The sequence below is a fragment of the Hyla sarda genome, chromosome 7, assembly GCF_029499605.1.
Source record: "Hyla sarda isolate aHylSar1 chromosome 7, aHylSar1.hap1, whole genome shotgun sequence".
NCBI lineage: Eukaryota > Metazoa > Chordata > Amphibia > Anura > Hylidae > Hyla > Hyla sarda.
The window spans coordinates 187,217,029-187,245,000 of record NC_079195.1 but is presented as its reverse complement, the minus strand read 5'-3'; the positions used below and the strand labels follow the sequence as shown (position 1 = coordinate 187,245,000).

Genomic DNA, 27,972 nt, shown 5'->3' with positions numbered 1-27,972 from the left:
ATTGAGATGTATTGAGGGGGCGTGTTGGCCGCCGCTTTGTGCGGGGGTCGACACCCACTATCTGGCCGGAGAGCCTGACCCCCGTACAGAGAGATCGCGGGGGGCCCCAGCGGTCGGACCCCCGCTATCTCAAACTTATCCCCTGTCCTAAGGATAGGGGATAAGTTTTTCACCACTGGACTACTCCTTTAAGGCCCAAATAGGCTGAGTATTTAAGGGGTTAAACAGCAGGTTAATGTGGTGACACTGACAGTTTTCCTTTTTAAAATAAATAATTTTAATTAAGAAGGAGGTAAATAATGAAGTAGTTATTGTGTGTGTATGTGTGTATGTATATGTGTGTGTGTGTGTGTGTGTATGTATATATGTATATATATATATATATATATATATATCACACTCACACACACTCACAGACACACACACTCACAGACACACACACGTGTGTGTATATATATATATATGTATATATATATATATATATATATATATATATATATATATATATATATATAAATTAAATTAAATTAAATAAATAAATAAATAAATAAATAGATAAATTAAATAAATTTCTTTTTTGTATACCACTCCTATACGTGTCTCTGCATCTCCCTATTTGTAGATTAACAGTGAACCCTGTGGGTTACGCAGCAGCTACTTTATTTTAATTTTTTCTTCATTTAGCTGGAATCACGCCTTCAAGAACCAAATTACAACGCTGCAGGGTCAAGCTAAAAACCGGGCAAACCCGAATCGCAGTGAGGTCCAGGCTAATCTGTCATTATTCCTGGAGGCAGCGAGTGGATTCTATACACAGGTGAGGAGGCGGATTTGAATACTTATTACATTATAAAATTGGATATGCATACAAGAGGAGTATGGTCCTGTTCACATCTGCGTCGGAGCCTTCATTGTAGGTTCTGGCACAAATCCCAGACAAAATAGCGCAGTATGCACTGCTGTTTTGTCCAGTAAAATGACGGAATCCTGACTGAACCCATTATAGACATTTCAATATCACAAAGTCCAGCTCATATACAGTGATTAAAAGGATGCACAGACGTTGGGTGTGAAAACTTTCCCAAGGTTAGTTTCAGAAACGGAAAGCAGTAAGTCCAGCATCCCATAAAACGTTTAGATTCCTCTTAAAATGAAACTGTCTCCTCTGCACAGGTGCGGAGATGCAGTTACCAATGTATAGATCAGAATGTGACGTAAAAGTGGGTGCTTTTCCTCATTTGCTGCAGTCTGTAAAGGAAAATTCTTACTTTATTCTGACGCCAGGCCACAGTCGAATGGGCAGGCCGACTCCTGTAGCGGTACACCCCCTCCCCCCCTCCTCTCCGCTCCTAGCATGTAGCGCTGCAAGTCAATCATGCAGGATCAGAATGAAGGACATGTAGCGCTCCGTGCTAGGAGCGGAGAGGAGGGGGGGAGGGGGTGTACCGCTACAGGAGTCGGCCTGCCCATCCGACTGTGGCCTGGCATCAGAATAAAGTAAGAATTTTCCTTTACAGACCGCTGCAAATGTGAGTAAAAGCACCCACTTTTACGTCACATTCTGATCTATACATTGGTAACTGCATCTCCGCACCTGTACAGAGGTGACAGTTGCGCTTTAAATCCATACATGGAAACAGGATGTCGGGGCACGGTGTGTTTACATCATTTTAAACAATCCAACACTATCATCCCTTTAATTGTTTAGTCCCTTGGATGGAGTAGAACAGAAATGCTTAGTATTGATGTAAATTCCCCTTACGCCAGTGTTTTTCAAAAAGTGTTTCTCCAGCTGTTGCAACACTACAACTCCCAGCATGGCCGGGCAGCCTTTGGCTGTCCGGCCATGCTGGGAGTTGTAGTGTTGCGACAGCTGGAGACACACTTTTTGAAAAACACAGCCCTACTGGTATCATTTTATTTACATTTCAGTTTTTGTAATTTGTTTAGTTTGTGTGTGTGTGTGTGTGTGTGTGTGTGTGTGTATGTATATATGTGTATGTGTGTGTGTGTGTGTGTGTGTATGTGTGTATATATATATATATATATATATTTATATAATTTTTTTTTTTTTTTTTTATTCCCTTTAAAAGCTTTTGCAGGAGTTATGCACTGTGTTTAATGTGGATTTGCCATGCCGTGTGAAGTCCTCTCAGCTGGGGATTATCAGCAATAAGCAGATGCACTGTGGGACCGTGGTGAAACCTCAATCCAGTTCCTGCTCCTATATCTGCCAGCACTGTTTGGTTCACCTTGGAGATATCGGTGAGACTTTTTTTTTTTTTATATAAAGTTTTGGCTTTAGGAGGGTTGTGGGTCACTCTGTTTGCCATTCTGAATAGATAACAGCTATGATTACTTTAGTTATTGCATCTCTTTTCCTTGGCCTAAGTTGTAGTTGAGAAAATAAATGCCTAAGAGGGTTATCCAGGGTATTTTAACTATGTGCACCTGATGGCAAGTTATGCATATTATCAATTTGGTTTTATTTACCTATATCATGTGTTTTTTTTTTTTTGTTTGTTTTTCTGCGCGCATGTTCATCCCCCTGGAGGTTCTGCTTTCTTGTGCACTATGGATGTCATCTCAAGCCTTTCCCGACAAAGCTGACCGCAGGTGGCTTGGTTTTCTCTCATCTACCCTGACAAGCCTAGCCCCCTGATGACGTACCGCCCTTCTGTATGTCCAAATAACAAAAAAGACCCAAATGAGGGTCAGGGGTCATTAACCCCTTAACGACGCAGGACGTAAATGTACGTCCTGGTGAGCTGGTACTTAACGCACCAGGAAGTACATTTACGTCCTATGCATAACCGCGAGCATCGGAGCGATGCTCATGTCATGGGCGGCAGGTCCTGGCTGCTGATAGTGGTGGACATCCGCGATATATAGAATACAGATCACAGCATCTGCAGCATCACGGTACTTTGAATGGATGATCGGATCACCCGCAGCGCTGCCGCCGCCATCTGATCATCCAGCATGGCAGCCGGAGGTCCTCTCACCTGCCTCCGCTGCCTTCCATGGGTCTTCTGCTCTGCTCTGGTCTGAGATTGAGCAGACCAGAGCAGAAGATGACCAATAAAACTGATCAGTGCTATGTCCTATGCATAGCAGTGAACAGTATTAGCAATTGAATGGTTGTTATAAATAGTCTCCTATGGGGACTATTAAAGTGTAAAAATAAAAGTTAAAAATAATGTGAAAAACCCCCTCCCCCAATAAAAACTTAAATTGTCCCATTTTCCCTATTTCACACTCAAAAAGTGTAAAAAAAAAAAATTGGTATCGCTTCATGCGTAAATATCCCAACTATTAAAATAAAATCTTGATGATACCGTACGGTGAACGGCGTAAACATGAAAAAAAATTCCAAAATAGATGCTTTTTTACAACATTTTATTCCCCAAAAATTTATAAAGTATTAAAAATGTAATATAAGCAAATATGGTATCAATAAAAAGTACAGATCACGGCACAAAAAATGAGCCCTCATACCGCCGCTTATATGGAAAAATGAAAAAGTTATAGTTCTTCAAAACAGAGGGATTTTAAACGTACTAATTTGGTTAAACATTTTGCGATTTTTTTTTTTTAAGCGCAACAGTAATAGAAAAGTATTTTATAATGGGTATCATTTTAATCATATTGACGCAAAGAATAAAGAACACACATCATTTTTACCATAAATTGTACGGCGTGAAAACGGAACCTTCCAAAATGTCCCTTTTTTGGGGGGTTGCGCAATACATTTTATAGTAAAGTGAGTGATGGCATTACATCGGACAACTGGTTGCGCAAAAAACAAGCCCTCATACTAGTCTGTGGATGAAAATATAAGAGTTATGATTTTTTTGAAGGCTAGGAGGAAAAAATGAAAACTTAAAAATAAAATTGTCTGAGTCCTTAAGGCCCAAATGGGCTGAGTCCTTAAGGAGTTAATTACAATACCACCAACTCCTGGGCCGAAGCCTGGAGAAACTCACACCCCTATATAGTGTACCCCTCCCTATAAAATTTAACTTTTATTAATTCAAATAAAACCCTTGGAACAGTGTTTTAAAATAGTATGTGACAGTGCTGTAGTAAGTTTAAGATATTTATCCCGATATAATTCCCTTTTTCCCGTATTAAGGATGGTGCTGCAGACCCCTTTCTCTGTCCCATGTCATGCGCGAGGCCCTGACACTATGAGCTGAGTTCTAGCCGGCATGCGCAGTAGGAGAAAAATACAATACTGCGTATATAAGTATTACCGCATGCGCTCAAACGATCAGTCAGGGACATGCTCATTAGAGACGGGAATCCCTCCACAGAATTAAAGTACTTGGGCATGCGCGGCGCTAGTATATTCTGTCACAGGAGGGTGACGAGAGAAGACATACGGTGATTGGTACCGGATAACAACAAATAGACATAGCAGAATGGTGATAGGTAAGTACTAATTGAATGACCTGGCAGTACTTGCGGTCAGAATGAGCTGATTGATAACAACTATGAGATGTTAGAACGGAGACTATTGTAGGAGCTATGCCTGGCGAGTATGGATGAAGTCATCACTAATAGACATAAATAGAAGTGCGGTATGGGACTGGAAGCCATTTGCCAATGTTCAGCCTCATGACAACGCCGTTGTTACGGCGGAACATGTTGAGGGTGGCAAAGTGTTGATTTTTAACTGCGCACAGTGAATGTGCTAGAGAAAGGTGTCTGCAGCACCATCCTTAGTACGGGAAAAAGGGAATTATCCAGGGATAAATATCCTAAACTTACTACACCGCTGTCACAGATTATTTTAAAACACTGTTTCAAGGGTTTTGTTTGAATTAATTAAAGTTACATTTTATAGGGGGGTACACTATATATAGGGGTGTGAGTTTCTCCGGGCTTCGGCCCAGGAGTTGGTGGTCTTCTGTATGTCCTGCCGTGCCTGTCTTGAATGCAACCCTACTATCTGCAGACTGTACTGAGATCACATGATAGTGGGGGAGGCATTTAAAGCAGGCGATGCGTTTAAAGCAGGCTGGGCAGGAGGCAGCGATGGGCCACACATGTAATTGGGGCTGGCTTGTCAGGGAATACGAGAAGAAGAAAAGCCCCCTCTTGAGCTTTACAGGTCTCCAGGGAAAAGGCTTGAGACCATAATAATTCATAGAGCACAAGGAAGCAAAATCTCCAGCGCATGAACATAGAAAAATAACACACAAGCCACCCAACACAGGTAAGGCTACATTCATTGTTTTCTTTTACGTACGGTTGCCATATCAGTTTTTTGTTTCCCTAAACTGAAAACCAAAAAACTGAGAACAAAATTGTACACAACCAGATACATCTAGTTGTGTACGGTTTTGAATGGAATGTCAATTAATATGGTTTTTCATACGGGTGCATATGGTTTACACATTGAAAAACTGTATACGGCAACCCTATGTTAAAAAAAAAAAAAAAAAAAGCTATGCGAATGCACCCTAATACAACTAAATTAATACCATACATAACTGCCCATCAGGGACACACAGGTTAAATGTTCAAAAAATTCTGGATAACTCCTTAAACCCCTTAAGGACCATGGACGTACGCGTATGTCTAAGCTCCCTGGTAGTTAAGGGAGCTTAGGGAATTTCGTGGCCTGCCGGGCACGGACCGGACCGGGGTGACTTCTGATTATCGATCAGCAGTCACCTCACGCAAATGCCCAGGGGGGTCCTAGCGGGAAACTCCGTGTAAATGCCCGCCAGTGCGAATGTACCCTAAAAACACTACACTACACTAACACTACATATAGGCCCCTTAATAAAACGAAAAAATGTGTTGTACGGCAGTGTTTCCAAAACGGAGCCTCCAGCGGTTGCAAAACAGCAACTCCTCCCAGCATTTCCGGACAGCCACTGACTGTCCAGGCATGCTCTGAGTTTAGCAACAGCTGGAGGCACCCTGTTTGGGAATCACTGGTGTTGAATATGTCCACCCCTATGCAATCCCTAATTTAGTCCTCAATGCACATGGCGCGCTCACTTCAGAGCCCTGTCGTATTTCAAGGAAGAGAAATTGCACTACAAACTTTGGGGGGGCTTTTATGAAAAGAAAGAGTTGGGGGCTACACCAGCCTGTTAGTGTAAAAAGTTTTTTTTTTTTTTTACACTAACATGCTGGGGTTGACCCATACTTTTTATTTTCACAAGCGGTAAAAGGAAAAAAAGACCCCCAAGACTTGTAACGCAATTTCTCCTGAGTACAGAAATACCCCATATGTGGACGTAAAATGCTCTGCGGGCGCACTACAAGGCTCAGAAGTGAGAGCGCACCATGTACATTTGAGGCCTAAATTGGTGATTTGCACAGGGGTGGCTGATTTTACAGCGGTTCTGACATAAATACAAAAAAAGAAATACCCACATGTGACCCCATTTTGGAAACTACACCCCTCACGGAACGGAACAAGGGGTATAGTGAGTTTTAACACCCCACAGGTGTTTGACGAATTTTCGTTAAAGTTGGATGGGAAAATGGTGTTACCCTAAATTTTTCATTTTAACAAGGAAAATAGAAGAAATGGGGTTACAAATTTTAGGGGGCTTTTTTCCTGAGTAAGAACATACCCCATATGTGGATGTAGAGTGCTCTTTGGGTGCACTACAATGCTCAGAAGAGAAGGAGCGCCATTGGGCTTTTGAAGAGAAAATTGAGAGGATTTTTCTCCTTTTACCCCTTGTAAAAAATTCAAAAACTGAGTCTACAAGAATATGCGAGTGTGAAAAATGAAGATTTTAAATTTTCTCTTTCACTTTGCTGCCATTCCTTTGAAACACCTGAAGGGTTAACACACTTACTAAATGTGATTTTGAATACTTTGAGGGGTGCAGTTTTTATAATGGGGTAATTTATGGGGTATTTCTAATATGAAGGCCCTTCAAATCTATTTCAAACCTGAACTGGTCCATGAAAAATTCCGATTTTAAAAATTTTGTGGAAAATTGGAAATTTTTTTCCGAACGCAAGTATCGACAAAATTTTACCACTAACATAAAGTAGAATGTCATGAAAAAACAATCTTGGAATCAGAATGAAAGGTAAAAGCATCCCAGAGTTATTAATGCTTAACCCCTTATGGACCTCTAACAACGGCCGGGACCCGTGGTTAATAGCGCGCGGCAGTGATCGCGGTGCCGTGCGCTATTAACTCTTTAGACACGGCGTTCAAAGTTGAACGCTGCGTCTAAAGTGAAAGTGAAACCATGCCGGTTAGCTCAGGGAGCTGTTCGGGATCGCTGCGGCGAAATCGCGGCGTCCCGAACAGCTGCAGGTCACGAGGAGGGTCTCCTACCTTTCCTCCTGGTGTCCGATCGCCGAATGACTACTCAGTGCCTGAGATCCAGGCATGAGCAGTCAAGCGGCAGAATCATCAATCACTGGTTTCCTATGAGAAACCAGTGATCAATGTAAAAGATCAGTGTGTGCAGTGTTATAGGTCCCTATGGGAGCTATAACACTGCAAAAAAAAAAGTGAATAAAGATCATTTAACCCCTTCCCTAATAAAAGTTTGAATCAACCCCCCTTTTCCCATAAAAAAAAAAAGTGTAAATAAAAATATGTGGTATCGCCACGTGCGGAAATGTCAGAATTATAAAAACATATCGTTAATTCCAAAGTCCAAAATAGTGTATTTTTGGTCACTTTTTAGATCATGAAAAAATGAATAAAAAGTGATCAATAAGTCTGATCAATACAAAAATGGTACCGCTAAAAACTTCAGATCACGGCGCAAAAAATGAACACTCATCCCGACCCAAACGCAGTAAAATAAATAAGTTATAGGGGTCAGAAGATGACAATTTTAAATGTATAAATTTTCCTGCATGTAGTTACATAGTTACATAGTTAGTATGGTCGAAAAAAGACATATGTCCATCAAGTTCAACCAGGGAATTAAGGGGTAGGGGTGTGGCGCGATATTGGGGAAGGGATGGGAATTTATATTTCTTCATAAGCATTAATGTTATTTTGTTCCATGAATGTATCTAATCCTGTTTTAAAGCTGTTAATTGTTCCTGCTGTGACCAGTTCCTGAGGTAGACCGTTCCATAAATTCACAGTCCTCACGGTAAAGAAGGAGTGTCGCCCCTTGAGACTAAACTTTTTCTTCTCCAGACGGAGGGAGTGCCCCCTCGTCCTTTTGGGGGGTTTAACCTGGAACAGTTTTTCTCCATATTTTTTGTATGGGCCATTAATATATTTATATACGTTTATGTAGTTATGATTTTTTTCAGAAGTACGACAAAATCAAACCGATATAAGTAGGGTATCATTTTAATCGTATGGACCTACAGAATAAAGATAAGGTGTCATTTTTACCGAAAAATTTACTGCGTAGAAACAGAATCCCCAAAAATTACAAAAATAGCGTATTTTTTTTTCAATTTAGTCTCACAATGATTTTTTTTTTTTCGTTTCGCCGTAGATTTTTGAGTAAAATGACTGATGTCATTACAAAGTAGAATTGGTGGCGCAAAAATAAGCCATCATATGGATTTTTAGGTGCAAAATTGAAAGGGTTATGATTTTTTAAATGTAAGGAGGGAAAAAACGAAAGTGCAAAAAACGGAAAAACCCCATGTCCTTTAGGGGTTAAAGTGACAGTGATCAGATGTGCAAAATACGCTCTGGTCCTACAGTGAAAATTGGCCTGGTCCTTAAGGGGTTAAAGGGGTACTCCAGTGGAAAACTTTTTTTTTTTTTTTTTTTTCTTCTATCACCTGGTGCCAGAAAGTTGAATAGATTTGTAAATTACTTCTATTAAAAAAATCTTAATCCTTCCAGTACTTATTAGGGGCTGTATACTACAGAGGAATTGCTTTTCTTTTGATTTCTCTTATGTCACTACCACAGTGCTCTCTGCTGACATCTCTGTCCATTTTAGGAACTGTCCAGAGTAGGAGAAAATCCCCATAGCAAACATATTCTGCTCTGGACAGTTCCTAAAATGGACAGCAGAGGTCAGCAGAGAGCACTGTGGTCATGACAGAAGAGAAATCCAAAGAGAAAAGCATTTCCTCTGTAGTATACAGCCCCTAAAATGTACTAGAAGGATTAAGATTTTTTTAATAGAAGACATTTACAAATCTATTTAACTTTCTGGCACCAGTTGATTTAAAAAAATGTTTTTTTTTTGTTTTTTTTTTACTGGAGTACTCCTTTAAACATAGGCACTGTCTTAAACCGTGACTCAACTGCTTATATTTATTCTTAATCTAAAGATTCAAAATGTATTTTCTGCTTTTGCAGTCTTGTGTTTTTCTTTTATGGACAGGACTCATTTTAAAAGAGTACTCCGGTGCACACTTTTTTCATGTTATCCAGTCCGGGCTGCAAAATAAAAGAAAACGCACTTTATCTTACCTGCCAACGAGCCCCCGGTGCTCCGGTACACTCCGGTACAGGTGTTCGGTCCCCGGGCTGTATTCTTCTTACTTCCTGTTAGCCCGGCACGTCACACGGAGCTTCAGCCTATCACTGGCCGAGGCGGGACATCGCTGCGGCTGGTGATAGGCTGAAGCTCCATGTGACGTGCCGGGCTAACAGGAAGTAAGAAGAATACAGCCCGGGGACCGAACACCTGTACCGGAGTGTACCGGAGCACCGGGGGCTCGTTGGCAGGTAAGATAAAGTGCGTTCTTTTATTTTGCAGCCCGGACTGGATAACATGAAAAAAGTGTGCACCGGAGTACTCCTTTAAAGATAAGCTATCCTTTTAACAAACTCTTTTGACATGTCATTAGTTTTATGGGGAGGGTCAAAAGGGTTTCATCCATTCATTTCGGCTCAGCACTGCTCGACTCTTCCTGTAAAGCCATGTGTACAGCTTCATAGAAGGTCTTATAGATCTTTTCTAAATACATACACCATTTGCTCCATTCTCCAAGGAAAGCAGATTGGAAATGAACGGGCACAGTGTTTAGCTAAGCACTTTTGCCTTTTTTTCTCCGTGATGGGGGGGGGGGGGGGGTCTAAGCTCCCGGACATTATTAAAAGACCTTTTAAGGTGGGGCCCTGGTCTGATTATTTGAGTGATTGGTTTATTTTTTTTAAATATGGTGTGGCTTATGGCACTTGTACTAGGTGTGACTAAGCTGCAATAACGGCATGCAGTTTACCCCTAATTACCATGCTTCCCTGGATATCTGCCAAGAAACCATGGCAACTAGCTGTACACCGCTGGAAGTTACTGTGGCTCGACTGCGTTTTGTTTAGGCATTCTTCAGGTAGGTGTGACACAAAGCAGATATTTCTACTACGAATTCAGTACAGTGAAAGGTGACCCCAGTAGAAATAGAACACTGGATCCACCACCATTCACAGCAGAGATGAGCATTCCCCTTCCCTGTAGAATTACCTCATAGACCAGTGTTTCCCAACCAGGGTGCCTCCAGCTTTTACAGAACTACAACTCCCAGCATGCCCGGATAGCTTTCGTCTTTCCAGGCATACTGGGAGTTGTAGTTTTGCAACAGCTGGAGGTACCCTAGGTTGGGAAACTCTCTTAGACTGTCAAGGGGATTGCTCAGCAATGTCTGCAGTTCATGTGAATGCACCAGTTTCTGTCCTGGGTCCTGCAGTTAAGCTTATCACTAAATTATGGAGCCCCATAATGATGAGCCAGCAACCCCCCCCCCCCCCCCCCAAAAAAAAATAAAAATAAAATACCAATCAGAAAATAGAATCATAGTCCTCAGCTCAATATCAGAAAAAAGATTAATGGAGGATGTCTGGTATCAATAATAGAGAAAAAACACAATTAGTGTATAAATGGTATTTAATAAATATTAAATAGTGCGTTCCCGCAGGGCCCTACGGTAGCGCACAATTGGTTAAAAAAGAGAAATATAAAATACAACAAGTAGTTACACTACAGAGCGAGTGTATCTATTACGGCTGACAGCCGTATAATGATACACTGGATGATACACTGGGTGATGGTATGTTAAAGTGTTACTCTAATCAGAATAATGATAGATTCAGTGTGCACAAAAAAAAAAAAAAAAAAAAAAAAAAAATTAGAATAAAAATAATAATAAAACGTTCCTCCTGGAAAGAAAAATGGTTTGATAGAAAAAATGGATGATACAAGAAAAATAAGTCCTGAAAAATAGGTCCTGAAAGTGAAAAGTAGCAGTCCTGTAAATGGTGGAGTTATGACCTGTAGGATGGATCCTATAATTGGCCTAAAGTAATGTCCTGCAAAAAATAATGTCCTGCAAAGAAACGTATACTGTATAGAGTTATGACCTCCATATCACCATATACAGTATACATTTCTTTGCAGGACATTATTTTTTGCAGGACATTACTTAGGCCAATTATAGGATCCATCCTACAGGTCATAACTCCACCATTTACAGGACTGCTACTTTTCACTTTCAGGACCTATTTTTCAGGACTTATTTTTCTTGTATCATCCATTTTTTCTATCAAACCATTTTTCTTTCCAGGAGGAACGTTTTATTATTATTTTTATTCTAATTTTTTTTTTTTTTTTTTTTTGTTTTTTGTGCACACTGAATCTATTATTATTCTGATTAGAGTAACACTTTAACATACCATCACCCAGTGTATCATCCAGTGTATCATTATACGGCTGTCAGCCGTAATAGATACACTCGCTCTGTAGTGTAACTACTTGTTGTATTTTATATTTCTCTTTTTTAACCAATTGTGCGCTACCGTAGGGCCCTGCGGGAACGCACTATTTAATATTTATTAAATACCATTTATACACTAATTGTGTTTTTTCTCTATTATTGATACCAGACATCCTCCATTAATCTTTTTTCTGATATTGAGCTGAGGACTAATATTCTATTTTTTTCACTTTTCTGCATCTCTCTGTGGGGGAGAGCTTTTAGTTAACCTCGCTCATTTTTCTGTGGTTGAGCTACACATATCTACATTTCCCCAGAAAATAGAATCAGATGAGAAAAAAAGAAACCTATATATGCCTCAAATTAGAAAGAAAATCTGTATCTGATGCATTCCCTTTAACACATAAACTAGTAACTTCCTGAATGTAGTAAATGGTCTTAACGTATCTATTGTTTAATCTCTTTTCAGCTCGCTATAGAAATCAGACAAGCCAAGCTGAATCCTATTACAGACATGCTGCTCAACTTGTCCCTTCCAATGGTGAGTAATTACTTTTTTTTGTTTTGTTGTTCCTTAGCCTTAAAACTTTAAGGGAACTTCCAGAATTTTTTTTTTCTTAGTCTTAATGAGGAACTTTAAGAGACAGAGATTGTAAAGTTTTATCCTTTGAACTTGAGTTCTCTATTTGTCACAATTTCCCCAGCACACAGCTAAGCCCTCTGAGGAATAAAATCCCACAAAACTGCCATAAACATTGAGGCATATTTAAAGGAAATCTGTCATCAGTGTCACCTGCACTTACCTGTAGGTACTGACAGGTAGCACATGTGACACTGATGACAATGGTACGTACCTTGTCCCGTTCCGTGCAGTCGTACTCAAGTAATCTTCTCCAGTATCTTCAACTCCGTGCCAGACTTGGAGCATAGGCGGAGCTTAGTGACATCACCGCTGCTGTTCTCTGCTAGGCGCCGATGCTAGAGAAGAGCTGCGGTGACGTCACTAAGCTCCACCCATGCTCCAAGTCTGGCCCGGAGCTGAAGATACCAGAGATGATTACCGGAGAACGACTGCACAATGTGCACCACATTTATTATGAATTGTGTTTGAAGTGTTTATGAAGTGTTTATTTTTATTCTTTAGGCAGTGAATAGCATTAAAAAAAATACTTACCTTCTACACTCCAGCAGTGGCTCCAGTGAGCCGCTCTGGTCCCCAGCTGTGCTTTTCTTCTGCTCCAGAAATCGTGACATCAGGGTCCAGAGTGTTACACTGTCCCTCAGCCAATCACTGACCAAGGCGGGATATCGCTGCGGCCAGTGATAGGATGAGAAGCAGTGTGACGCTCGAGGCCCTAATGTCACTTTGGGCCAAGGTGTCATGATTTCTGGAGTGGAGGAGGAGCACAGTCAGGGACCGGAGCGGAGCCACCGCTGAAGCTCAGGGGGTAAGTAAAAGTTTTTTATATGCTATTCACTGCCTATGTCCTGGGAGGAAAAATAATACCCTCCTTCTGGACAACCCATTTAAGACACGTTCCCACCTTGTCCAAAATAGGGCGTGGCTTCTTTAAAAGGGGAAAGACTTAAAGGGGGTTGTGAAGGATCAGAGAAACATAGCTCCTTTTTCCCAAAAAAACACCACCCCTGTATACAGGTTTTATGTGCTATTACAGCTTGGCTCCATTCACTTTAATGGAACTGATCTGAATACTACACACAGAGGACCTGATTGGTGGTGTGGATAACACACTTTAAGTTACGATACAATTCTGCAAAATTTGCGGAGAATTATTAAAAGTTTAGAGAAAAAGTTGACCAATTGCGCATAGCAACCAGTCGGATTACTTGTCTGTCGAGAAACGAATTTCATTGTGGGAAAATAAACGTAATCTTGCTTGTGCATCTACCGCTTGTATGTTCAGTCTACACTGCATGAAACCAGCTAACTATACAGGAATTTGTTGTTTGTTCTAAACTAAGACGAGGCAGTCTAAGAATGCAATAGGTTTATCAAACGGCCTGATCCACTCGCATCACATTTTTTTTTTTTTTATATATATACGGTTGCCGTATCGTATTTTATATGTACGATTCCCTAAACGGGAAACAAAAAACTGATACAACTGGATGTATTTTAATGCTCAATGCATTTAGCATTGAGTGCAATGTTATAAAAACTGTATACAGTTTTTAGAACATCAAAAAAATCCCAAAAAACTGACAGACCCAAGCCCAAAACTATAGTAGACCAGTTTTGCGCACTGGAAAAAAACCGTACAAGAACAAAACCATACACAACCTGGATACATTTAGTTGTGTTCGGTATTGAATGGGATGTCAAGGAATATGTTTTTTTTTTTTTTTTTGTTTTTTTTTCTTAAGGCTTCATACGGTTTTAACATTGAAAAGTGTATACAACTACCATATGTAAAAACACGCCTTGCACTGTCTTTTGTACGTTTACATTGTCAACTACACAGTTTTAGTAAATCTTTGTCATTGTCTCTTCCGGATGAGGATTCCACAAGGCATATCCAAAATATGTAACCTCCTGCAGTCACAACTCTTAAAGGGGTACTCCGCTGGGAAAAAAATTTTTGTAAATCAACTGGTGCCAGAAAGTTAAACAGAATTGTAAATGACTTCAATTTAAAAGTCTTAATCCTTCCAGTACTTATCAGCTGCTGTATGATCCAGAGGAAGTTCTTTTCTTTTTGAATTTCTTTTCTGTCTGACCACAGTGCTCTCTGCTGACACCTCTGCCCATTTTAGGAACTCTCCAGAGTAGGAGTAGATCCCCATAACGAACCTCTCCTGCTCATTCCAGTTCCTGACATGGACAGAGGTGTCAACAGAGAGCACTGTGGTCAGAAAGAAAATAAATTCAAAAAGAAAAGAACTTCCTCTGGATCATATACAGCAGCTGATAAGTACTGGAAGGATTAAGATTTTTAGGCTGCTTTCACACTATAAAATTCATCCGTTAAAAGATCCGTTATAAATGTCCGTTACAAAATCCCATTCAAGAAACTGGTAAATTAACGGCCGTTATTTAACATTGAAGTCTATGGCAAACGGATGAGCCTTTATGTCATCCGTTTGCAACTGGTTTATAGTATCTGTTATTACTTCTGAGCATGCTCAGAAGAGGTGACATCAGCAGACTCCTGCAGTGCTGAGGGACTACTACTACTCCCATCATGGAACAGACTTGTTTCCATGATGGGAGTAGTAATTCCCCGGCTGCGGGAGTCTGCCGGTGACTGGGGAGGCTACATTAGTGTTTGTAGTACAACCCCCATCTTGGAACAGACTCTGTTCCATGATGGAGGTTGTAGTAAAGGGGCTGAGGGATAGATCGCACCGGCTCTCACTTCTGAGACCTGATGCGATTAGAAGGTATTAAACAGGGGAGCGGGCGGTATTCTGCGCTCCACTGCAATGTACGATGTAGTTACTTTTTAAATTTTTTTTTATTACCCTCCGGGAGCCCTGAATTGCCGTCGCTGAGGAGCCATTCAGGGCCCCCGGCAGGGTTTTCAAATAGAAGCGCTGTGATGGGGAAAGATATATAGAATCGCTGGGGGGGGTGCTTTTCATTCATAACGCTGCCAGGGGCTTATGATAGCGCTGCGGGGGGAACATATATAAATGTGCTGCGGGGGGCAAGATATATAGAAGCACTGTGGAGGCAAGACAAGATATATACCCATCCCCCCCCCCCCACAGATACTCTATATCTTTTCCCACCGCAGCGCTTCTATTTGAAAACCCCGCCTGGAGCCCTGAATGACTCATCAGTACTGACCATTCAGGGCTGCCACCCGCTCCCCTGTTTAATAACTTCTAATCGCATTGGGTCTCAGAAGTGAGACCCAGTGTGATCAATCCCTCAGCCTCTCTACTACAACCCCCATCATGGAACAGTCAGTTCCATGATGGGGGTTGTAGTACAAACACTAACGTAGCGCCGGGGAACTACTATTCACATCATGAATAGAAGTCTGTTCCATGATGGGAGTAGTAGTAGTCCCAGCTGTGGGAGTCTGTAGGCAGAGGTGTTAAAACGGCCTTACATGAGGGATGTTATAATGGGTCATAACGGATAAATATTCAGCTGTTAGCACCCGTTATTTCCTCCGTTATTATACATTTGTTTTTACACAGAAAACGGATGTTTAATAACGGATGAATGCTCAGTGTGAAAGGAGCCTTAAAGAGGCACTGTCGTTGTTAAAAACTTTTCATATATTGCAGGACTCCTTATAATATGACATTTCACAATATACACCTGTTAAATTTTTTTATTTTTTTTAACCTGAAGCATACCAGTATACAGTATAGGAGATTTCTATTGTGTATACAAAACTACAGATAAAGGATGTGTGGACATGCTGGGAGCTGTAGTTTTAAAACAGCTGGAGGCAACACTGCTCTAACACAGTTATATACAAACATTGCAGCTTCAGTTGTTACTAAACTACAACTCCCAGCATGCTGAAATAGTCAAAGCTTTCTCGGACTCCTGAGTGACAAAGAAGTTGATCAGACATTCAGGAGTCTGTGAAAGATGAATGACCCACATAGTGACATCTATGCTGATTAGCATCCAGCTTTACTAGGAGAAGATAAAACAGATAGAACATGTATTCATAAAAATGCTGTACTTTTATCTAAAAAATCCTTGCACTAATTTTATAAAGATCTATTCTTATATTTATAAATTTTATCCTGTTATGAATTCACCATAATGTCTTCTGATTACTGCAGGCATGCTCCAAGTATCTTCCTCTGACACATGACACAGCATAAAACCAGAGAGGAAAGGGTTACAGAGTAGAGAGTACTGATTGGCTGACTGCACAGGCTTGCTCCTGTGAGGGAGACAGACTGACACGCCCCCTCCAGCCTGCACAATGAAAAAGTAACTCACCAGCAGATAAATGCTTATATCTCTGGATATATAGGGCCGAGACACATAAAAATTCTTTTTTTTGCACTAGGACAGGTACGCTTTAAATAGAAGTAACTTACGATTCTGTTTAACTTTATGGCACCAGTTGTTGATTTAAAAAAATAAAATAAAATAAAAAAAAAAGGGGTTAAGGTTTCTCATAATTAAAGCGTGGGGAATTGGAATAATATCCTCAGAATATTAGGTACAGGTATCCATAAAGCAAAATCGCTATACAGTTTACTTAGTGTTTTAGTGTTAATCCACAGGCTATGCTGCATTTGCCTGATAGGGATGGGATCTACCTCTTTTTTGGTCATTTAGGGGTCTGGGTACTCCTGTACACCAGTTCCAATTCATCACATTCTTCATATAATTTAGTATGGTGCTTTACATAAAGATCTAAAGGGGAGATTTATTAAAACCTGAGCATAGAAACCAACCAGATCACTTCTTTAACTTTTAACCCATTAACTAACATGAGCATACATTTACGCTCATGGCAGGCTTCCGCTATGAACGCGCGCTCAGGAGCTGAGCATGCTTCATACCTGGCAGGTCCTGGTTGCTGTCAGTAGTCAGGACCTGCGGCTAATACCAGACATTGCCGATCGGGCTGATGTCCCGTATTAACCCTTTAGACGTCGCAATCAAAGTTGATTGCGGCGTCTAAAATGGCAGAAAACAGTTGCCGGTTAGCTTAGTGGGCTGTTTGGGTCCGCTGCGGTGAAATCGCGTCCTGAACAGCTAAGAGGACTGCGTGAGGCTTCTTACCTTGCTTTCCGCTGTCCGATCGTCACTCTACTGCTCCATGCCTAAGATCCAGGCTGGAGCAGCAGAGCACCGATAACACTGATCAATGCAATGCTGTGGCATAGCATTGAACAGTGTATGCAATCCAAGGATGCATGTAATAGTCCCCTATGGGGACTAAAAAAAAATGTCAACAAAAATCAAATAAACATATGGTATCGCCTCGTGCGTAAATGTCTGAACTATAAAAATATAATGTTAATTAAACCGCACGGTCAATGTCGTACCCGTAAAAATAATTCAAAAATTGCGTATTTTTGGGCACTTTGTCTACCCTAAAATAATTTATAAAAAGCAATCAAAAAGTCTCATCAAAACAACAATGCTACCGATTAAAAAGATAACAATTTTACACATACTAATTTTGGTGCATGTAGGTATAATTTTTTTAAAGTAATAAAATAAAATAAAACCTACATAAATGAGGTATCCTTGTAACCATATGGACCTACAGAAGAAAAATATGGTGTCATTTGAACTGAAAAGTGCATGCGTAGAATCGGAAGGCCCCAAAAGTTACAAAATGGCGGGGTTTTTTTTTAAGTTTGTCCCACAAATCATTTTTTTTCTGGTTTCGCCGTAATTTTTGTGGTGAAATGATTGTCATTACAAAGTACAATTGGTGGCGCCAAAAATAAGCCCTCTTAGGAGTCTGTAGGTGCAAAATTGAAAGCCTTATGATTTTTAGGTGGTGATGAGGATAAAACTAAAGTGTGAAAACTGAGAAACATGTTGTCCTTAAGGGGTTAAAAAGGCTTCAGAAAAACTAAAAAGAACCTGGTTGGTTTCTATGGGCAGCTCTTTTCCTCTGCACTCATTTTGTTAAATCTCCCCCATTGTGTGCAACTGCAAGAGCTGGGTTCTGCTAAGCTACTTCTCCCTTGTAGTGTATGGAGAATGTGGAATCTGTAAATTGGTCCCAGAAATAGGAGGTGCACCTTTCTGGGGTCTACAGCATGTGTTATGGATATGCCATGAACACAGTAATTCCTAACAGAACATGTGCAGTAACATGTGAATTAGAATTTTCCAATGATTCTGTCTTTCAGGTCAGCCATATAATCAGCTGGCTATCCTCGCCTCTTCAAAAGGGGATCATTTGACCACTATTTTTTACTACTGCCGCAGCATCGCTGTTAAGTTTCCTTTCCCAGCAGCCTCCACAAACTTGCAGAAGGCTCTTTCCAAAGAACTGGAGAGGTACAGGTTAAATGACAATGTTTCTTTTTCTATAATGTTTTATGTTTTGCTAAGGTTCTTTCTTTATTTTAAGTCGTCAGGAGGTGAAAAAGCGATGGAGTGTTTCTGATTTTATCAAGGCCTTCATTCAGTTCCATGGACATGTTTATTTAGCAAAAAACTTGGACAGACTGAGCCATTTGCGAGAGCAACTGGAGGATCAGTTCAAGGTGAGTAGCATTTGAAAAGCTCAGTCATCGGGAGCAACCGAGCATCCAGGTTTCCAGGACAACACATATCTGAGAAAGTTGTGTGTGTGACAACTGCAGGAATCAGCCAAGCGTATGCCGTCAGCGTATTGGTACACAATGAGCCATGAGCAGAGTTTACACAAAAATCTGTAGAGCAATAACAGAATGAGAATATAATGTCTCAAAACTTTTGGTCACGACTGTGTGTGATACAAGTTTTAGTTTTCACATCGTTTTTTGATTTTTTTAAAAGTTAGATCTACAGTTTTTGGCTATAGAAGGGTCTATTCACACAGCAGAATTTCCGTTTGCAGAATTCCTCCTCAAATCAAACCCATAGACTTCTATGGGATTCCGCACTCACATTCAAACTCCTGAAATTCCGCTTGCGGAATTGCGCAAGCGGAATTTCTGAGGTGTGAATGGGAGTGCGGAATCCCATAGAAGTCTATGGGTTTGATTTGAGGTGGAATTCTGCAAATCGAAATTCTGCTGTGTAAATAGACCCTAAGGGTCTATTTACACGGCAGAATTTCCTCAAGCGGAATTCCACCTCAAATGAAAGCCCAATACACTTCTGTGGGAATCCACACTCCCATTCGCACTTCTGCAGAATTTTCCCTTGGATTGCGGACCAATTCCGCACAAAATCCACACAAGCGGAATCAGAATTGGATTTTTTTAAAAACCTTTATTGACAAGTACAGTGACCCCCTGACCTACGATGGCCGCGACATACGATCATTTCAAGATACTATGGCCTCTCAGAGGCCATCGCATGTTGAAGGCAGCATCAACATACGATGCTTTTGTATGTCGGAGCCATCGCATAAACGGCTATCCGGCAGCGCAGACTGCTTCAGCTGTCACCGGATAGCCGTTTACGGTGCCCCGTGTGGTCCGCTGACTATCACTTACCTGTCCTCGGGGCTCCGTAGCGTACGCTTTGGGATCCCCTGCATCGTCAGCGCTTTCAATCGTCGTCATCCAATAGGAGCGGCGTGTGTAGCGACGTGATGGGGGCGACGGAGAGAGACGTTCCCAAGCAGCAGAGACCTTGCCGGAGCATCGGGGACACCCCGGGGACGCGTCAACAGCGATGGCGGGCGACATCCAGGGCATCAGTGACGGTCCAAAGCGGCGGGGACACGCGAGTATAACCTCCAATACCAGTGGTCTTCAACCTGCGGACCTCCAGATGTTGCAAAACTATAACTCCCAGCATGCCCGGACAGCCGTTGGCATGCTGGGAGTTGTAGTTTTGCAACATCTGGAGGTCCGCAGGTTGTAGACCACTGTCCTATACTTTACATTGCACGGATCCCTCAACATACGATAGTTTCAACAAACGATGGTTCATTTGGAACGGATTACCATCGTATGTTGAGGGATCACTGTACATTAGGTTTATTCAAGAACTTATTGTGTTGCCTTCTGGCCTGGCATGCTGTGTATCTGCTTCTGAGCCAAATCCTGACTGATGGCAGCCCCATTCTTGCCTAATGAGTGCTTGGCACTTGTCCATCCTCCTTTTGAGGATTAACCACAGGTTCTCTATGGGATTGAGCTCTGGGGAGTTTCCTGGGTATGAACCCATATTTTCAATGTTTTGTTCAAGTAACTTATCACTTTTGCCTTGTGACATAGTGCGCCATTGTGTTTTGAAAAGCATGAATTCCAAATTGCTCCTGGATCATTGGGGACATTACTCTTGTTGGATGTTCAGATACCAGCAAATATCAGTCAGGATTTGTCAGGGCAAATGCACTTCAGTATACCATAGAAACATCTGAGTAAAAGATCTAAAAACATTGAAGTAGTAAACAGTGTGGACCCAAGATTTGTGTCAGTCTCTAAGCTTCTGGCTATGACTAAGGTGCTAAACCTTTTACTAGAATGGGTCTGTTTTGTTTTTTTTCCTCTTCTTTCAGGACACGCACCACTTTTGTCACTGTATCTAGCAGCACAACAGTATTTACTTAAATGGGCTGCAATACCAGAACACCCTTTTTCATAAAAACTTTGCACAGCCCCATAGTTTTGTCTCTTTACTCGTGTTATGTATTAAGTACTCTCTCCTTTTTCTTCAATTTTAGAGTATGGTATTTCAAAAAGCCTTCAATTCCCAGCAGTTGGTTCATATCACAGTGATCAACTTGTTTCAGCTGCATCACCTGCGGAATTTCGGCACCGAGGCCGAGCAACAGAGCTTTAGCCAAGACGAGGACCTGTGCTGGGCTCAGCTGCTAGCTCTCTTCAGTAAGTGTGTGTTCTTCCTAAATTATTTGTAGTCAGAACACTGACTGGCCCCTATGATAAAAGTGTGGAGATCCAACAGAATCCGGAAGTCCAGGATCTTTAAAAAATTGCACATATGTTTATTATGACTGAAACATTTTAAAGAAGAACTCTGGTGAAAATTAACTTAGCCTCTTTCCACAGGATAGGGGATAAGTAGCTGATCGCGAGGGTCCGACAGCGAGGCCCCCTCCTGCAGTCTCCATGACGGGACCCCGGCTCTCTGTGAGGAGCGCATATAATCTACCGGTAGACTACACGCGCTCCATTCATTTATGTGGGAACGCCAATGATGCCTGAGTGCTGTACTCGGGTCTTTTCGGCACTCCTATAAAAATGAATGGAGCACGTGCCGGCTGCAGCCTGCGTTCCTCACTGAACACCGTTTCTGCTACAGAGCACGTATGGGGGTCCCCTATCGCCTTTAACCAGTCAGGGGCTTTTTTTTTCAAATTCCTTCCAAAAATCCTGTCAGCCGAAGTGCTGCATGTATGTTCTTGATGACTCAATAAACATTTAAATATTCAGCACTTCTGGATGCTGTCAGATCTCCTTCTTGAAATCCACTTAGAGCCAACTACTGACTTTCTTTTCATCATTAATTTTGATGCCATCCCCACTACAGTGCTGATGTCAGAGACATGTAAAAAAAATTTGATCGTTGGGGGAGTCTGATCACTAAAATGAATGGGGCTGTTACTTCCCTCACTCTCCTCTCTGCAGGAGATGGACTCGTAGACTTTCTGTAATGCCCATCACCTGCAGGGAGTAGATGTCGCGGTCTCTGCACCCAGCCCCCCCATCAACCAAAACTCATGTCATGCCTCTATGACATGTCAGAAGGTTTTTAAATATTTTCAGACACAACAGAAGCAGTACATCTCTTTCACAAATCCACAGCTTGCATGTGTTCTATGCGGACTGAGCTGCACATTCAAAGTAGAGTGCAAAAAGGGAAGTCCATGATGAAAAGCATGTCTTTATTTATTAATTTATTTTACCTAAAGAGTAAGCATTTTGTTGTTTAGAAAATCCTCTGCTTTCTGTGCACACATTTTAAACTTCATGTGGAAGACTCCATTCATTTGCTTTGTAGGACTTGCTGTGCAACATCTGAATATGATCTGTGAGTTCAGTTAGTGTATTTTTACATTTGTTTTGCTCCATTGCTATTTTTTTGTGTAGTTGGAGAAAAATGCTACAACATCCAGATGTTACATATGGTTGGTAGGATATGTTGAAACTTCCATCTACGCATTGTGTTGGAAGCCACAGGTTTTATGGTTTTCTGCCATTATTTACAACTGCAGCATATCTGGTTTTGCAATAATTTTGTTCCCCAGTAACTTTAGTGGAAGAATAGCGCAGCGTTTAAAGACACGTGTTGTGTTGAAATCCTGTCTGGCCAAAGCAACAATACTAGGTGTGAACCTGGCCTATTATTAATATTCTATAATGATATTGGCTCTTCAAGTGGAAGCCCTTTTAAAGGGTCCAGCAGCACAGATTTTTATAATGTCAGAGTAGCGTTTCCATCTTCTTCACAGGTTCGGATACAGGTAATCTAGCATTTGTCATTTTATCTATGTTGTAGTACTTTATACTTGTCATCTTTTTCACTTTATCTTTCTGCAGTTTTCTCTATTTTCAGAGCATACAAGCTATTTTCACATTCACATTGTCAATTGATGTGCCATTTTCTTTGCACAGTGTCGTTCCTTGGCACCCTTTGCAGAAGTCCCTCAAAGACCCGTCACTGTGATGAAACATCCTGTGCCGATCCACTTCCTGCTATCAAGGTGTCCCTAGACTGGATGAAGCTGCGTCCCACTGTATTTCAGGAGACTGCTGTGGAGGAAAGACAATAGTAAGTGGCTCATTGATCAGACGATAACTTCTTTGTTAGGACTTGTCCACACCCATCTGTCAGTCATCTGATCAGCGTCTGTGTGAAATACTGTATAAGCTGTGAAAAGCTTGTGACATGTACCTCAAACCCATAACTGCAGTGTATCCCACTGCAGAGGGATACAGTGTAAACAAGAACTTAGGGGGATTTATCAAAACCTGTCTAGAGGAAAATTTGATGAGTTGCCCATAGCAACCAATCAGATTGCTTCTTTCATTTTTCAAAAATTAAAGAAGCGATCTAGTTGCTATGGGCAACTCATCAACTTTTTCTTTGAACAGGTTTTGATAAATGTTTCCCGTATGTCTTTAGTTTCACATTGGCTTAAACTGTGCTTACCTGAGTATAGGTGTGAACAAGCTCTTTGCTGCTTATAGTTCTATAGTGGCATTTGACTAACTTAACATTTATACCCAAATTCTAAAATAGTGAATATTTTGTTCCTCTTCCTACAGTGTTTGGCCTTGGCTGATTTCTCTGTTAAACAGTTTCCATGTTCTAGAGGAAGACCTGACCAGTGCTAACTGTAAGTGACTATTAGTTCTTGCTATGTTGGATTGAGACATGTAACCTAACTCGACTGCAAAGCCATAGTCATAAAAAATCCAAACCTGTTAGTTTTGTGGTTACAGTGTAAGTTACAATGTAAGTTAAAATGTACGTGTTGGTAAAAAAATGTGTATATTTTTGTCCCTACAGCTATTGTCTTTGTCTCTGTGAGGAGTCCAAATACAGGAAGTGAGGGTAGGACAAGCGGGGCTCTGTATGCTGAGGACAAGCGGGGCTCTGTATGCTGAGGACAAGCGGGGCTCTGTATGCTGAGGACAAGCGGGGCTCTGTATGCTGAGGACAAGCGGGGTCTCTGTGCGCTGAGGGCAAGCGGGGTCTCTGTGCGCTGAGGGCAAGCGGGGTCTCTGTGCGCTGAGGGCAAGCGGGGTCTCTGTGCGCTGAGGGCAAGCGGGGTCTCTGTGCGCTGAGGGCAAGCGGGGTCTCTGTGCGCTGAGGGCAAGCGGGGTCTCTGTGCGCTGAGGGCAAGCGGGGTCTCTGTGCGCTGAGGGCAAGCGGGGTCTCTGTGCGCTGAGGGCAAGCGGGGTCTCTGTGCGCTGAGGGCAAGCGGGGTCTCTGTGCGCTGAGGGCAAGCGGGGTCTCTGTGCGCTGAGGGCAAGCGGCGTCTCTGTGCGCTGAGGGCAAGCGGCGTCTCTGTGCGCTGAGGGCAAGCGGCGTCTCTGTGCGCTGAGGGCAAGCGGCGTCTCTGTGCGCTGAGGGCAAGCGGCGTCTCTGTGCGCTGAGGGCAAGCGGCGTCTCTGTGCGCTGAGGGCAAGCGGCGTCTCTGTGCGCTGAGGGCAAGCGGGGTCTCTGTGCGCTGAGGGCAAGCGGGGTCTCTGTGCGCTGAGGGCAAGCGGGGTCTCTGTGCGCTGAGGGCAAGCGGGGTCTCTGTGCGCTGAGGGCAAGCGGGGTCTCTGTGCGCTGAGGGCAAGCGGGGTCTCTGTGCGCTGAGGGCAAGCGGGGTCTCTGTGCGCTGAGGGCAAGCGGGGTCTCTGTGCGCTGAGGGCAAGCGGGGTCTCTGTGCGCTGAGGGCAAGCGGGGTCTCTGTGCGCTGAGGGCAAGCGGGGTCTCTGTGCGCTGAGGGCAAGCGGGGTCTCTGTGCGCTGAGGGCAAGCGGGGTCTCTGTGCGCTGAGGGCAAGCGGGGTCTCTGTGCGCTGAGGGCAAGCGGGGTCTCTGTGCGCTGAGGGCAAGCGGGGTCTCTGTGCGCTGAGGGCAAGCGGGGTCTCTGTGCGCTGAGGGCAAGCGGGGTCTCTGTGCGCTGAGGGCAAGCGGGGTCTCTGTGCGCTGAGGGCAAGCGGGGTCTCTGTGCGCTGAGGGCAAGCGGGGTCTCTGCATTGAGGCTCTGTGACATTTTCCCGGCTCATACAGCAGGATGACTGACAAGCCAGGAGCCTGCACAGAGCCCTACTTGTTCTGCCCCCTCTTCCTGAATTTGGTCTCCTCACAGAGACACACAGGCAATAGCTGCAGGGACAGCATTTTTTCACCCAAACGTATAAAAAAAAATTTTTTTTTATGTACATTAGCAATAATAATCTCTACATTAGATCAAAAAGTTTTTTTTTATGGACGGGTACACTTTAAATGTGACTGACTCCCTTGTGACGTGTAGGTTTTTGTTCCCCCCCCCCCCCCCACACATATAAAAAACATAGTCACGACATGGATATTTGTTGATATTGAAAATTATTGAGCTCCAGAAGAATGGGAAGTTCTTACTTTTAAATTAATGTATATGATTTATCCCAGTGGTTCACATCTACCGTATATACTCGAGTATAAGCCGACCCGAGTATAAGCCGAGGCCCCTAATTTCAACCCAAAATCCCAGGAAAAGTTATTGACTCGAGTATAAGCCTAGGGTGGGAAATACATCATCCCCCCCCCTGTCATCATCCAGACCCATCATTAACATCCTCATCATCATCATCACCACCCTGTCATCATCCAGACCCTCATCATCATCACCTGTCATCATCCCACCCCCCCCCCTTCATCATCCCACACCCCCCTTTCATCATCCTCTTGTCATCATCCACCCTCAGTGGTCTTCAACCTGCAGACCTCCAGAGGTTTCAAAACTACAACTCCCAGCAAGCCCGGGCAGCCATCGGCTGTCCGGGCTTGCTGGGAGTTGTAGTTTTGAAACCTATGGAGGTCCGCAGGTTGAAGACCACTGCGGCCTTCGACATTATCCAGCCCCCTCTCACCCCCTTTTAGTTCTGTACAGTACTCACCTCCGCTCGGCGCTGGTCCGGTGCTGCAGGACTGTCCGGTGGGGAGGTCGTCCGGTGGGATAGTGGTTCCGGGCTGCTATCTTCACCTGGGGCGCCTCTTCTCCGCGCTTCGGGCCCAGAATAGAGGCGTTGCCTTGACGATGACGCAGAAGTACGTTGGTAATGAACGTACCTCTGCGTCGTCGTCAAGGCAACGTGACTATTCTGGGGCCGGGCCCGAAGCGCTTAGAAGAGGCCTCCCCGGTGAAGATAGCAGCCCTGAACCACTATCCCACCGGACGACCTCCTCTCCGGACAGTCCTGCAGCTCCGGACCAGCGCCGAGCGGAGACGAATACTGTACAGAACTAAAGGGGGTGAGAGGGGGCTGGATGATGTCGAAGGCCGCAGTGGTCTTCAACCTGCGGACCTCCAGAGGTTTCAAAACTACAACTCCCAGCAAGAGGTGGAGAGTTCACTCGAGTATAAGCCGAGGGGGGTGTTTTCAGCACGAAAAATCGTGCTGAAAAACTCTTATACTCGAGTATATACGGTACATTGAGTTATTATTCACATTGTCTCTTCCCTTCTCCTCACCTAGTATTGCCGCTTCCAGAGGAGTTTGAGCTCCAGGGGTTTTTGGCTCTTCGACCAGCTTTCAGGTAAGTGATTTCCTCCTGAGGCTCCTCTTCAGTAAGTTTTTGCTTGTTTCTTGACACTGTATTCCCTCTCCCTAAATAAGTACATTTTCAAGGAGCTGTAGGAGCAGCTTGTGAACTGCAATGTGTATGAGCTGGCTTCTATCATTTAATACAGAGACTCAACATTGACTCTCCTCTATACATAGTCTCTCTCTTACTAGAAGGATTTTAAAACATTTTACCTAAGAACAAAGCATTGTGATCTGCACATTAAGTTATAGTAAAGAATCCCCTTGAACTTGACACACAAAAGAAATAACAATAGAATTACAGTACAAGTTCTAGGGACTTTTTTTCCCTGCACAGCTTGGATTCCGATAAAGACTGTTTGTTTTTTTGTTTTTTTTATCCCCCCTATTGTACGTTGTCCTATATATTAAAGCTAGCCATACACGTTAGACATGGCTGCTGAACTTGCCGATACATTGTGTCCATTGCTTTACCATGTTGGTTGCTATGGTCGACTAAGCAAGTTTTTCTTTGCTTTTCACTAACTGCCCATTAACCCTCATGTTACTTCTACTACAGGCCTTTAATTTTGGACCATCCTTTTTGAAGTGTGTGTGTGTGTGTGTGTGTGTATGTGTATATATAATATGTTTGTGTGTGTGTGTATATAATTATATTCCAAAACACTTGAAGCACTACTTAGACAATATGTAGTTGGTGCCAGCGGCCCAAACTCTGATCACCGATCCTCCAAATAGATAACAAGAAATGGCGCAGCACTCTGAATTGAAAAAAAACAACATGGATATATTTACTCATGTCAAGTACAACAAAGTTTCTGCTCATATGGAGCCATTTTTAGGCTTGAAACTTTGCTGTACTTGCCATGAGTGAATAAATCCATGCTGTGCATATATATATATATATATATATATATATATATATTTATTCTAAATATGTATCTATATATACATACATAGTAGATGTAAGCATGCTTCATACATGGTGGTTGTCAGAAACTGATAAATATGTCCCATTGATACTTGCCGGGGAAAATACATAAAAGCTGTGCCAGACTAAAGTTGTGTAATTTGCCCTAGCAACCAATCACAGCTCATCTTTCATTTCTTAAGGAGCTCTGGTTAAAACTAAACCTGAGCTTTGATTTGTTGCTATGGGCAAATCATACCAAAAAATCAAAGCTCAGGTTTTGATTTGTACTAGACATGTTAGCCACTTTTCCTTACGCAATCTCTGCAGTTTTTGTAATTGTATGTAAATTTAGCCCCTGAAATTCCTCATTCGTTTTTAGAAACCTTGACTTCTCTAGAGGCCACCAAGCCATTATTGGCGACCGGGAGACTCAGCATCGCCGACTACGACCAATTCGCCTTGTCTCGCTAGGAAAGTGGATATCTGAAAACCAGTGCAGGTGTGTGCTCTTAATAAATGCTTTTTATTTATTAGTATATAGGCAGAAAGACTGGGTGTGGGTACTCGCAGTGATCACATAAAA

General features: G+C 42.5%; 1 protein-coding gene across 7 annotated transcripts in view; it reads left to right on the top strand.

The window, feature by feature from the left end:
• Positions 1–27,972, top strand: part of SMG7 (SMG7 nonsense mediated mRNA decay factor) — a 76,227-nt gene that overhangs the window by 32,468 nt on the left and 15,787 nt on the right. For all 7 annotated transcript variants that reach the window (XM_056531871.1, XM_056531867.1, XM_056531873.1 and 4 more), the window contains exons 4-13: positions 685–817; positions 2,094–2,265; positions 12,107–12,178; positions 18,457–18,607; positions 18,681–18,816; positions 20,934–21,096; positions 22,846–23,002; positions 23,500–23,570; positions 26,408–26,468; positions 27,769–27,888. In XM_056531871.1, coding sequence (XP_056387846.1) covers positions 685–817; positions 2,094–2,265; positions 12,107–12,178; positions 18,457–18,607; positions 18,681–18,816; positions 20,934–21,096; positions 22,846–23,002; positions 23,500–23,570; positions 26,408–26,468; positions 27,769–27,888 — 1,236 coding nt within the window. The remainder of the gene's footprint in view (positions 1–684; positions 818–2,093; positions 2,266–12,106; positions 12,179–18,456; positions 18,608–18,680; positions 18,817–20,933; positions 21,097–22,845; positions 23,003–23,499; positions 23,571–26,407; positions 26,469–27,768; positions 27,889–27,972) is intronic.